This window comes from Bubalus bubalis, chromosome X (genome assembly GCF_019923935.1).
Source record: "Bubalus bubalis isolate 160015118507 breed Murrah chromosome X, NDDB_SH_1, whole genome shotgun sequence".
Taxonomy (NCBI): domain Eukaryota; kingdom Metazoa; phylum Chordata; class Mammalia; order Artiodactyla; family Bovidae; genus Bubalus; species Bubalus bubalis.
The window spans coordinates 64,810,554-64,824,074 of record NC_059181.1 but is presented as its reverse complement, the minus strand read 5'-3'; the positions used below and the strand labels follow the sequence as shown (position 1 = coordinate 64,824,074).

At 36.5% G+C, this 13,521-nt stretch overlaps 1 protein-coding gene across 5 annotated transcripts in view; it reads left to right on the top strand.

Moving 5' to 3' along the window:
* PHKA1 (phosphorylase kinase regulatory subunit alpha 1) overlaps nt 1-13,521 on the top strand; it is a 169,186-nt gene that overhangs the window by 21,651 nt on the left and 134,014 nt on the right. For all 5 annotated transcript variants that reach the window (XM_025277104.2, XM_025277103.2, XM_025277102.2 and 2 more), the window contains exons 5-6: nt 1,870-1,952; nt 5,513-5,593. In XM_025277104.2, the coding sequence (XP_025132889.1) occupies nt 1,870-1,952; nt 5,513-5,593 (164 nt within the window). The remainder of the gene's footprint in view (nt 1-1,869; nt 1,953-5,512; nt 5,594-13,521) is intronic.

Below are 13,521 nucleotides of genomic sequence, written 5' to 3'. Positions count from 1 at the left end.
TTATAAACATAAGACTCACAACCTTACTCAAAATAAAAGAGCTACAAATTAAAATGCAAGGATATTCTATCTCTGATCCATTAGAATAGTAAAGATCAAAAACTTTTATTAAAGCCTGTGTTTACAAACGTGTTGGAAATAGGCAGGCAGTGCTGGTTGGTATGTAAACTGTGGAATTTCTTTGCAGAATAACATGGTGATGACTATCAACATTTAATGTACATGTGGTGAAATATTTAGAGAGAGGAGTATCAATGTTTGTAGCTTACTTAGAAATGTATCAAAAATTGGAAGGACTTTTGGATGGATATATACGTGCTTTAAAAGTATAGTAAAATGTTAATGGTTGAATCCAGATGGTGTGTAAAATCTACAGGTGCCACTATAAAATTCTTTCCTTTTTTGTTTGAAAATATTGAAAATAAAATGTTGGAAAAAATAATATGCATGAATATGTGACTCAGTAGTTAGGAATTTACCTTGATATACTGGTGCATGTGCACAAAGATATAAACACACAGATATTCATTGCAGCATTGATAGTAGTGATGAAAGATTAGATGCAACCCAAATGTCTTTCATTAGGGAACTGCTTATACGAATAGCTTTTCAGTGGAATGCTATGTAGTCATTTTTTTTAAATGCGGCAGATATATTTGTCTCCAAGTTGTATATTAAAAAAGCAAGGTGCAACATAATATACTACTCTTTGCATAATTTTTATATATGCATAATGTATCTCTAAAGGGATACAGAGGAAACTGGTTAAGATTAGTTTCTTCTAGAGAGGAAACTTGGCAGCGTGGGAGTAATGTGATCCTGATTGGGAGAAAAACTTTCACTGTGTAATTGTTGGTATTTCCTTGATGGCCGGGAGAGGAAAGGAGTTAGTTTTTAAACAAAAATGGAGCATGTTGTACACACTTGGAAGCAGTATAGTATCTTGGTTAGGAACTCAGTCTCTGAAATGAAACAAAAGTTGACAGTCAGTTGAGTCCTATTTCCACTATGTTTTAGTTTCATGACTTTAGGCAAATATTTAACTTCTGTAAGCCTCAGGAAGAAAACAGAGGTAACCACCTCTTAGAGTTGTTGTGAAAATTGAATGTATAATTCATGTAAAATATTTTATTTATAAGCTCTTTTTGTATAGTTCAAATTTAGATTATCATTCTTACTCTCCAAAATATGGTTTTGGGTTCTTAAAATCATAATCTTCACCCACTTCTTATTATTTAGACTCCCTCCAAGCCTTCTTTAAAATGTTTATCTTTCTTTTTCAAGATGCCTAGGTTAATACATTTAAACACAACACCAATTAGTTACCTATAGAATTAGAAGTCTGAGAATTTTCATTAAAACAAATATCAATCAAAATTCTTCCATTTTAAAACATGCTGGTGTCTCACTTAGTTGAAAACTAGCCTAGGACTGATTTGTGGTATTATTTTTATGTTTTAGAAATCAAAGTGCTTCTTGATTCCTAAGCAGGAGTAGGACTCTTTGGGAGTAAGGGGGTCAGTTAGTCACTATGGCTACCTTTAAAGCCTGTAGTGATAATTGACTAGCTTTATAGGAATGATGCTAAAGCTGAAACTCCAGTACTTTGGCCACCTCATGCAAAGAGTTGACTCATTGGAAAAGACTCTGATGCTGGGAGGGATTGGGGCAGGAGGAAAAGGGGATGACAGAGGATGAAATGGCTGGATGGCATCACCAACTCGATGGACATGAGTTTGAGCGAACTCCAGGAGTTGGTGACGGACAGGGAGGCCTGGCGTGCTGCAATTCATGGGGTCGCAAAGAGTCAGACACGACTGAGCGACTGAACTGAACTGAACTGAATTCCTTTATTCTCTTTTTCCTCAGGACTTCATATTATCCACAGCCTAGATGAAGTTAATTTCATACAGAACCTTGTGTTTTACATTGAATCTGCATATAAAACTGCTGTAAGTACTCATTTTGGAATGAATTTTAAACATGTGATGTTTTAAATATACGGAACAACCTATTCCTTCTCCTAAGGCTGCCCCTCATAGTGAACCAGTCTATAAGGCTTCTGGCAGAAGTTGCCTTCAGCCTTTTTCGTTACTAAGCTCTGTTGTCCTTCTAGTGTTTATGGGAGCAGGATAGCTGCTGCTGCTGCTATGGCGCCCCACTCCAGTACTCTTGCCTGGAAAATCCCATGGACGGAGGGGCCAGGTGGGCTGCAGTCCATGGGGTTGCTAAGAGTCGGACACGACTGAGCGACTTCACTTTCACTTTTCACTTTCATGCATTGGAGAAGGAAATGGCAACCCACTCCAGTGTTCTTGCCTGGAGAATCCCAGGGACGGGGGAGCCTGGTGGGCTGCCGTCTATGGGGTCGCACAGAGTTGGACACGACTGAAGCGACTTAGCAGCAGCAGCAGCTACTTAGAAATAAAGCTTAGTCATGTGTTTAATATCATCTGTAGACATTGATTCAGTGCTTACTATACAAAAATAATTAATCTTTTTTACAACTACCATATGAGATAGGTTTTTAATTAAGTCATTTTTTAATGAGGTCATAATATATTTAACATCTCTCTCAGAAATTACTATTCTTCATTGCACGATGCTCATTGTGTTGAAAATGGCTGTGTTATATATAGTTCAGTGTTTTGCTTGTTTAATTGTTCTGGTTTGATTAGTTGTTTTTTCAGGTGTGAGGGAAAATCTGGAGCCTGTCCCTCCTTATTTACCAGAAGTGAAGTGAAAGTTGCTCAGTCGTGTCTGACTCTTTGCGACCCCATGGACTGTAGCTCACCAGGCTCCTCTGTCCATGGAATTCTCCAGGCAAGAATACTGGAGTGGGTAGCCATTCCCTTCTCCAGGGAAGGGTAATTCTAATATAGACATATTTGGTGCAAACAGATATTATTTGTTGATAGATTTTTGTTTTCTGATACCATAAGCCTGCTGTGATGCAGGGTAAAAACCAGGGTTTTCTGACTTCTATTGCAGCCAAGGTTGCAGCAGTAGAATTAATAGTATTTGTGCCTTCTCCTATTCTAATATTTGCTGCACAAACTAGGGTAGAGCTGGGTTTAGGGGCAGATGACACTCGCTATGGGATAAATATGGCTTACCTTTCTGAAACTTCATCTTTTGACTCAGAGATTTGATATTAAAAGTAACAAGGTAAATACCAAAATAAATACAAGTGTGTGTGTATGTGCAAGCATGTGTGTGCATGAGTATTTCCAAGTTCTGTTCAATGAGAGCATAGAAGCCTGACACCACAGTGGCAATGAGCGCTGGTACTCAGGTCTTGAATATAACTATCATTCTCTAATAAAAGGAATGAGAATTCCTTGTAAAAGTGGTTGATTCCGGGACTTGGGCAGGGAAAATACAAGATGAGACTGTACTTGAGCATCTTATAATGACAGAAAGTGAGGAAGTGTTTTTAAAAATGGAGCATGTTAAAAGAACACAGGAGCCAATCTAGAAGAACTCCCAATGGCCAGAGCTGGAACAATTTGAGCAAAATAAATAATGGTAACATTTCATTACAACCCAGAGAATAACCTAAATATCTATAAGTTATACTGATATAAATAAATAGCTGAGTAAAAAAATGAGGGAGAAAGGATAGCACTTCCTTAGAGAAGGACTGCAATTAAAGAGTGTAGAGGTAATAAAGGAACTAGAAAATCACCATTGAAACACCACTATAATTGTTGCAAGGAATTCACTGATGGATGCTAAACTAGTGGATGGATATTCAAGGAGAAACAAGATATTTGCACAGTCATAAAGTGTATCTCTGAAGATATATATTAATTACAGGCATATCTCATTTCACTGTTTCACTCTCTTGCACTTAGCAGTTACTTGTGATGTTTACAAATTGAAGGTTTGTGACAACCCTATGTCAAGCAAGCCTATTGGTGCAGTTTTTTGAACAACATTTGCTCATTTCATGTCTCTCTCACATTCTGGTAATTCTTGCAGTATGTCAAATCCTCCACCAGCAAAAAGATTTTGACTCACCCAAGTCTCAGATAATGGTTAGCATTTTCTAGCAATAAGATATTTTTAAATTAAGGTATGTACATTTTTTTTAGACTTAATACTATTGCACACTCGATAGACTACAGTGTAGTATAAATATAACTTTTATATGTACTGGGAAACCAAAAAGTCATATGATTTGCTTTAGTGCAATATTTGCTTTATCACTGTGCTCTGTAACTGAATCCACAATATCGCCAAAGGATGCTTGCAATTAGTATAATAATATAATAGGAAAATGGTAACAGTAGAATGGATAAACTCTGTAGACACTACCTTAACCAAGTGATGAAGGTTAATGTTACAAGTAATAAGACATCAACATTGTGTACCCCTGATATGATGCACTAAGAAGGAGCATAATGTTTGTAGAATTCTAGTATTCTTGCCAATAATGCATAACCTCAATCTAATCAAGAGAAGATATCAAGGAAACCCAAACTGAGGGAAATCTATTAAATATATGACCATTAATCTTCAAAAAGTGTCAAGGTATAAAAGACAAGGCTTGAGAAACTGTAACTGGAAGAGATTTAAGGAGGCATGACAAATGAAGCATGGTATTCTGGATTGCATCCTGGAATATAGTAAGGCTATCAGTGGAAAAACTGGTGAAATCCTATGAAAGTCCATAATTCGGTTACTAATATTTTACTCATGTAAACTTCACTTTGACAATTGTACTATGGCCTGACGTGCCGCGATTCATGGGGTCGCAAAGAGTCGGACACGACTGAGCGACTGAACTGAACTATGTCAAGTGTTAACCTTAAGGGAAGCTGAGTGAAAAGTGTATAGGAACTCACTACTATTTTTGAAACTTCTCTGTTACTCTAAAGTTATTTGGAAATGAAAAGTTTTTTTTTTAAGTAATTTTAAATGTTATCTATCGAGGAGCTGTATAGCACTATGGTTAAGAATGTAGGCTTTGGAGAACTTGCTCTCTAATTTTAGCCCTGCCATTCATTAACTATGTGGCCTTGAGTGAGTTGCTTAACCCCTCTTTGCACCTCAGTTTCATCATCTATAAAACGTAAGGATTAAGGATGATAATAGTGTAAAGTGCATAAGTAAGTTCTTGGTACATTGTCATTGCCAATAGAGAATAAAATTAGAATGGATATTTAAGATAAAATATTTGGGTTGATGTTTAGGCTCTGTTTCTTAGACCCCCTAGATATCCGCTTTGGTGAAAAATTTTGATAAGCACCTCTTTAGATGAACTAAGTTACAGTTCTTAGCCATCAAGGTATCTTCTAACTTCTTGGAGTCCCCAGTAGAACTGAAAGCTACTGGGGAAATAGTTATAGGGGGAACTCAACTCCTTGGCCTCTCCTTAATAAGCATTGTGGGCAAACATATGTATGGCAAGTTAGCTAATATTTATGCCTTTTATTCAAGGGTTGTATATCTAGTAAGCATTTAGTAGTGGTGACTTGCTAATGGTGTGTTGGTTATTTTATGCCAGGACTTTGGGATATGGGAACGTGGAGACAAGACCAATCAAGGAATCTCAGAATTGAATGCCAGTTCAGTTGGAATGGCAAAGGTAAAATTTTCCTCACTCTTCTTTTACCAAGTGTGGGATAAGTCTCATACACTTTTGCCATAGATAAAGCCTTAACATGAATGTGGACTATCATCAAATTAATTGATCTTTTAAACCATAGGCAGTGTCCAGAGTCTCCCATATAATTATGGGCATGTAGGTAAAGACTTCTTTCATAAGCTCTAGATTTGTATGTACAACTGCTTTTGTAGCATATCTCTATTTACATATCCCACAAGGACCTCAGAAAACATGTCTTAAACTAAAATCATCTCTACTACAGCAAAAACAAACAAAAGGAGGCTTATTTTCCCTTCCCAAAAACAAACAAAAGGAGGCTTATTTTCCCTTCCACACACCAAGTTGACAAAGCTTGATATCAGGAAACCATCTCTCAATTCTCCACCCCACTCACTCTCCTGCATCCCCTATACTGTTATCTTCATCATCATTATTATCTTCCACTTGGCTTCATCGTTTCCTTCCTACTGCTGCTGCCTTAGTTTTAGCTTTTATCTCTGAAAGCATCAAGAAGGCATAAAACTGGATAGCAGGAATAGGATCAAACATATCCATTATAATGATAAATATACATGACTTAATTTGTTTCTCCTACCTAAAAGCAAAGACACAGGTTGATTTAAAAAACAAAGAAAGGAAATTCAGTCTATACCTATACCACTTCTAAGAGCTCTAAGACAGCAAATTGCCAAAGAAAAATTTAAATCAGAAATATGGACAAAGTCTGGCCAAAATAAACAAAAAAGAATACAGATGACTATTAATTCAAATGAAGTACAATTTAAAGCCAAAAGTATTACATGGAACAAAGGGGACAAAGAGGGTCAAGATAGAATGAGAAAGTCTGGCCTGGAATGTAGTTTCAATTAATATAGAGCAAGATGTATTAAAAATACAAGGCAAAATAGAAACAGTTATAAGGGGACAGCTTAACACTGAGAGGCAATGACAGATAAAATAAAACCAAAAATAAGATTATAGAAAATTTAAACTATATAATTAATGTGGTTTAATAAATTCATATGTAATTTTGTCCTTATAAAATATGCATTCCCTGGGTAAGTGTTTTTCTTTTTAATGTATTTTTGATTACCAAAATGATACAGATATTGAGCTTATTTTTAAAAATTAAATCATACTCTAATTTACCTCTATGAAACCTGATTTTTTAAATACAGCAGCCTCAAATTTTACTGAACAACATAACCAAACATCTTCTTTCATACAAATAATCTAATTCAGTGTTTTCAGTTGCCATACAAATTTAATAATTACTCTATTGATGATAATGCTTTAGTGAGGATCTTTGTACATACATTCTGGTGAACTGCATGAATATGTTTGTAGGATAGATTCCTAAAAGTGAAACCACTGGGTTAAGGGATGTACACTTTAAAACTGCCCTCCAAAACAATTTCCACCAGTTTACATTTTCCCCATTCATATATGATGGATACAGGCTTCCCTGGTGGCTCAGACAGTAAAGCATCTGCCTGCAATGCAGGAGACCTGGGTTTGCTCCCTGGGTAAGAAGCATCCCCTGGAGAAGGAAATGGCAACCCACTCCAGTAATCTTGCCTGGAAAATTCCATGGACAGAGGAGCCTGGTAGGCTACAGTCCATGGGATCACAAAGAGTTGGACACGACTGAGCAACTTCATATGATGGATATATGCCATCATGTGTCATCTGTATCATTTTCCTCAAACCCTCACTAACTCTGAATATTATCAATATTTCTGAGTAATTTGATTTAAAATTTTTTAACCACTGAAACATTTTTCTACAGTTTATTTTGAAATCATTTCAGACTTTGGGAAACTTGTTAGGACTGTGCGAAGAATTCCCATATACCCTTCATTCAAGTTCCCTACTTGTTAACATTTGTTTGTTCTTTCTGTTTACACATACACATTATTTTTTCCTGAACCAGTTGAGAATAAACTGCAGACATGATGCTTCATGCCTCCTAAATATTTCAGTATAAATTTCTTCAAAGACAGTCCCATCACCATGGTCCAATCATCAAAATCAGGAAATGAACACTGGCATCATACTACCACGTAATCCAAAGATCCCATTCAAATTTCTTTAATTGTTCCAATAACATCATTTATAGCCAAAATCAAAAACAAACAAAAACCCTTATTATTCAGAATCCAATCAGCATAACATGTTACATTTAGTTGTAATATCTCTTTGGATTTCTTTAACTTGGAATAATACTTCAGACTTGACTTACCTTTTATGATCTTGGCATTTTTAAAGATTATAGGCCAGTTGTTTTATAGGATGTCCTTCAGTTTGATTTTGTGTAATATTTCCTCATAATTTGATTCAAGCTATGCATTTTTGACAATAATACCACAGAGATAATGACGTATCCTCAGTACATCATCAGGAAGTACAGCTGTGGATTTATCTCATTACTATTTATGTTAAGTTTGATGACTTCATTAAGGTGGTATCTGCCATATTTCTCTGCTGTAAATTTCCTATTTCCCCCTTGTAATTGTTAATTATTTTGTTCCTGGATGATATCTGTACAACACATTAGGTGTCAGTTAGACATGATTTCTCCAAGGAAGCTTTCCAGAATTACCTGTATCCCAACGATTAAGTCAGTTCTGTCTCATAATTGAGAAGCTACAAATAGCTAATAAATATTTGAAAGAATATTCAACCTTGTTAGCAAATTAATGCAACTGACTCACCATTTTTCTATCAAATTAGGAAAAATTTCAGAGGTAATACTTGATTTGCATGAAAGAAGTTAGTACACAGCTGGTGTTAGTTATATTGGTACAAACTGCATGGAAGGGAATGTAGCATTATGTCTTAAAAATTGTTTATACCCTTTGACCCAGTGATTCTATTACAGGGAATTAATGCTTAAATAATAACTCATTCTACTCTGTTTTTATGAGTTTAACTTTTTTAGGTTCCACACAGAAGTGATATAATATTTGCCTGACATCTCATTTAGTATAAAGCCCTCAAGGTACATCCAAGTTGTCATAAATGGTAGGATTTCCTACTTTCTTATGGCTGAATGATAATCCATTACACACACACACAGGCAGGTGCACACACATATACTTCACATTTTCTTTATCCATTCATCTGTTGATGGAAACAAATCATTTCTATATTATCAATGATGCTGCAATAAACATAGGAGTGCATATATTTCGATATCCTGTTTTTATTTCCCTTGGATATATACCCAGCAGAGAAATTTCTGGATCATATGGGAGTTCTATTTTTATTTTTTGAGTAACATCCATAGTTATTATTTTCCATAGTTGCTGAAACAACTTGCATTCCCATCAAGTGTGTACAAGGCTCTCTTTTATCTACATCTTCACCAATACTTATCTTTTTTGATGATAACCATTCTGAAAGAGGTGAGGTGATTGTGGTTTTGACTTGTATTTCCCTTTTGAGTAGTCAAGTTGAGCATCTTTTCATGTTCCTGCTGGCCATTTCTATGTTCTCTTTGGAAAAACTGTGTAGTCAATTCCTTTGCCCATTTTTAATTGAATTATTTGTTTTTATGTTATTGAATTGTATGAGTTCTTTATATATTTTTGATATAAACTTCTTTTTTTAATTTTATTTTATTTTTAAACTTTACATAAATTGTATTAGTTTTGCCAAATATCAAAATGAATCCGCCACAGGTATACATGTGTTCCCCACCCTGAACCCTCCTCCCTCCTCCCTCCCCATACCATCCCTCTGGGTTGTCCCAGTGCACTAGCCCCAAGCATCCAGTATCGTGCATCGAACCTGGACTGGCAACTCATTTCATACATGATATGATATAAACTTCTTATTAGATATGTGTTTCACAAAAAGTCTCTCCCATGCTGTGGGCTGCCTTATATCTTTTGTTTTTCCTTTTCTTTTTCTAATTTATTTTTTTTTGAAGGATAATTACTTCACAGAATTTTCTTGTTTTCTGTTAAACCTCAACATGAATCAGCCATAGGTATACATATATCCCCTGTCTTTTGAACCTCCCTCCCACCCTATCCCACCCCTCTAGATTGATACAGAGCCCCTGTTTGAGTTTCCTGAGCCATACAGCAAATTCGCTGTTGGATATCTATTTTACATATGGTAATATAAGTTTCCATGTACTCTTTCCATACATCTCACCCTTTCTTTCCCTCTCCCCATGTCCATAAGTCTATTCTCTACATCTGTTTCTCCACTGCTGCCCTGGAAATAAATTCTTCAGTGCCATTTTTCTAGATTCCATATATATGCATTAGAATATGGTATTTATCTTTCTCTTTCTGACTGACTTCACTCTGTATAATAGGTTATAGGTTCATCCACCTCATCAGAACTGACTCAAATGCATTTCTTTTTGTGCCTGAGTAATATTCCATTGTGTATATGTACCACAACTTCTTTATCCATTCATCTGTCGATGGACATCTAGGTTGCTTCCATGTCCTAACTATTGTAAACGGTGCTTAAATGAACAATAGGATACATGTGTCTTTTTCAATTTTGGTTTCCTCAGGGTATATGCCTAGGAGTGGGATTGCTGGGTCATATAGTGGTTTTATTCCTAGTTTTTTATAAAGGAATCTCCATACCGTCTTCCATAGTGGCTGTATCAATTTACATTCCCACCAAGAGTGTAAGAGTGTTCCATTTTTTCCACACCTTCTCCAGTATTTATTGTTTGTAGACTTTTTGATGATGGCCATTCTGACCGGTGTGAGGTGATAGCTCATTGTCGTTTTGATTTGCATTTCTCTAATAATGAGTGATGTTGAGCATCTTTTCATGTGTTTGTTAGCCACCTGTATGTCTTCTTTGGAGAAATGTCTGTTTAGGTCTTTTTCCCACTTTTTGATTGGGCTGTTTGTTTTTCTGGCATTGAGTTGTATGAACTGCTTGTATATTTTGGAAATTAATCCTTTGTCAGTTGTTTAATTTGCTATTATTTTCTCCCATTCTGAGGGTTGTCTTTTCTCCTTGCTTACAGTTTCCTTTACTATGCAAAAGCTTTTAACTTTCATCAGGGCCCACTTGTTTAATTTTGGTTTTATTTCCGTTACTCTAGGAAATGGTTCACAGAGAATCTTGCTTTGATTTATGTCATCGAGGGTTCTGCCTATATTTCCCTCTAAGAGTTTTATAGTTTCTGGTCTTATATTTAGGCCTTTAATCCATTGAGTTTATCTTTGTGTATGGTGTTAGGAAGTGTTCTAATTTCATTCTTTTACACATAGCTGTACAGTTTTCTCAGCACCATTTATTGAAGAGGCTGTCTCTGCCCCACTGTATATTCTTGGACTCTTTGTCAAAAATAAGGTACCCATAGGTGCATGAGTTTATTTCTGGGCTTTCTATCTTGTTCCATTGGTCAATATTTCTGTTTTTGTGCCAGTACCATACTGTCTTGATGACCGAAGGTTGATTCCTCCAGCTCCATTCTTCTTTCTCAAGACTGCTTTGGCTATTCAGGGTCTTTTGTGTTTCCATATGAATTGTGAAATTTTTTGTTCTAGTTCTCTGAAAAATGCCATTGGTAATTTTACACATTGAATTTGAAGATTGCATTTGGTAGTATAGTCATTTTCCCAATATTGATTCTTCCTTCCCAGGAACATGGTATATCTCTCCATCTGTTTATGTCATCTTTGATTTCTTTCATTAGTGTCTTCTAATATTCTGTGTACAGTTTTTTTGTCTCGTTAGGCAAGTGTATTCCTAGATATTTAATTCTTTTTGTTGCAGTGGTGAATGGGATTGATTCCTTAATTTCTCTTTCTGATTTTTTCATTGTTAGTATATAGAAATGCAAGTGATTCCTGTGTATTGATTTTGTATCCTGTAACTTTGCTAAATTCACTGATTAGCTCTAGTAATTTTCTGATATTATCTTTAGGGTTTTCTATGTACAGTATCATGTCATCTGCTTTACTTCTTCTTTTCTGATCTGGATTTCTTTTATTTCTTTTTCTTCTCTGATTGCTGTAGCTAGGACTTCCAGAGCTACGTTGAATAATAGTGGTGAAAGTGGACACCCTTGTCTTGTTCCTATCTTAGGGAGAATGCTGTCAGTTTCACCACTGAGAATAATGTTTGCTGTAGGCTTAGCATATAAGGCCTTTACTATGTTGAGGTAGGTTCCTTCTATGCCCATTTTTTGAAGAGTTTTGATGATAAATGGGTGCTGAATTTTGTCAAAGGATTTTTCTGCATCTATTGAGATGCATATGGTTTTTATCTTTCAATTTGTTAATATAGTGTATCACATTGATTGATTGATTTGCATATACTGAAAAATCCTTGCATTCCTGGAATAAACCCAACTTGATCATGGTTGAGCTTTTGGATGTGTTGCTGAAATCTATTTGCTAAAATTTTGTTGAGGATTTTTGCATCAATGTTCATCAGTGATATTGGCCTGTAGTTTTCTTTTTTGTATGTTGTCTTTGTCTGGTATCAGGGTGATGGTGGCCTCATAGAATGAGTTTGGAATTGTCCCTTCCTCTACAATTGCACTCATCTCACACGCTAGTAAAGTAATGCTCAAAATTCTCCAAGCCAGGCTTCAGCAATACATGAACCGTGAACTTCCAGATGTTCAAGCTGGTTTTAGAAAGGGCAGAGGAACAAGAGATCAAATTGCCAACATCTGCTGGATCATCAAAAAAGCAAGAGAGTTCCAGAAAAACATCTATTTCTGCTTTATTGACTATGCCAAAGCCTTTGACTGTGTGGATCACAATAAACTGTGGAAAATTCTGAAAGAGATGGGAATACTAGACCACCTGACCTGCCTCTTGAGAAACATATATGCAGGTCGGAAGCAACAGTTAGAACTGGACAGGGAACAACAGACTGGTTCTGAATAGGAAAAGGAGTACCTCAAGGCTGTATATTGTCACTCGCTTATTTAACTTATATTCAGAGTACATCATGAGAAACGCTGGGCTGGAGGAAGCACAAGCTGTAATCAAGATTGCTGGGAGACATATCAATAACCTCAGATATGCAGATGACACTACCCTGATGCCAGAAAGTGAAGAACTAAAGAGCCTCTTGATGAAAGTAAAAGAGGAGAGTGAAAAAGTTGGCTTAAAGCTCAACATTCAGAAAACGAAGATCATGGCATCTGGGCCCATCATTTCATGGCAAATAGATGGGGAAACAATGGCTGACTTTATTTTGGGGGGGCTCCAAAATCACTGCAGATGATGACTGCAGCCATGAAATTAAAAGATGCTTACTCCTTGGAAGGAAAGTTATGACCAACCTAGACAGCATATTAAAAAGCAGAGAGATTACTTTGTCAACAGAGTTCTGTCTAGTCAAGGCTATGGTTTTTCCAGTAGTCATGTATGGATGTAAGAGTTGGACTATAAAGAAAGCTGAGCACTGAAGAATTGATGCCTTTGAACTATGGTGTTGGAGAAGACTCTTGAGAATCCCTTGGACTGCAAGGAGATCCAACCAGTCCATCCTAAAGGAGATCAGTCCTGGGTGTTCTTTGGAAGGACTGATGTTGAAGCTGAAACTCCAATACTTTGGCCACCTGATGCAAAGAGCTGACTCATTGGAAAAGACCCTGATGCTGGGAATGATTGAGGGCAGGAGGAGAACGGGACAACAGAGGATGAGATGGTTGGATGGTATCACCAACTCAATGGACATGAGTTTGGATGAACTGCAGGAATTGGTGATGGACAGGGTGGCCTGGCATGCTGCAATTCATGGGGTCGCAAAAAGTCAGACACAACTGAGCGACTGAACTGAACTGAACTGAAGGGTTAGTTCTCTGGTTGGCTAGGGTCTTGGAGTCAGTGCTCTCACTCTGAAGGCTCGGGGCTTGATCTCTCTCCAAAGACCAGTCTAGGTCTAATCTACCAACAAGA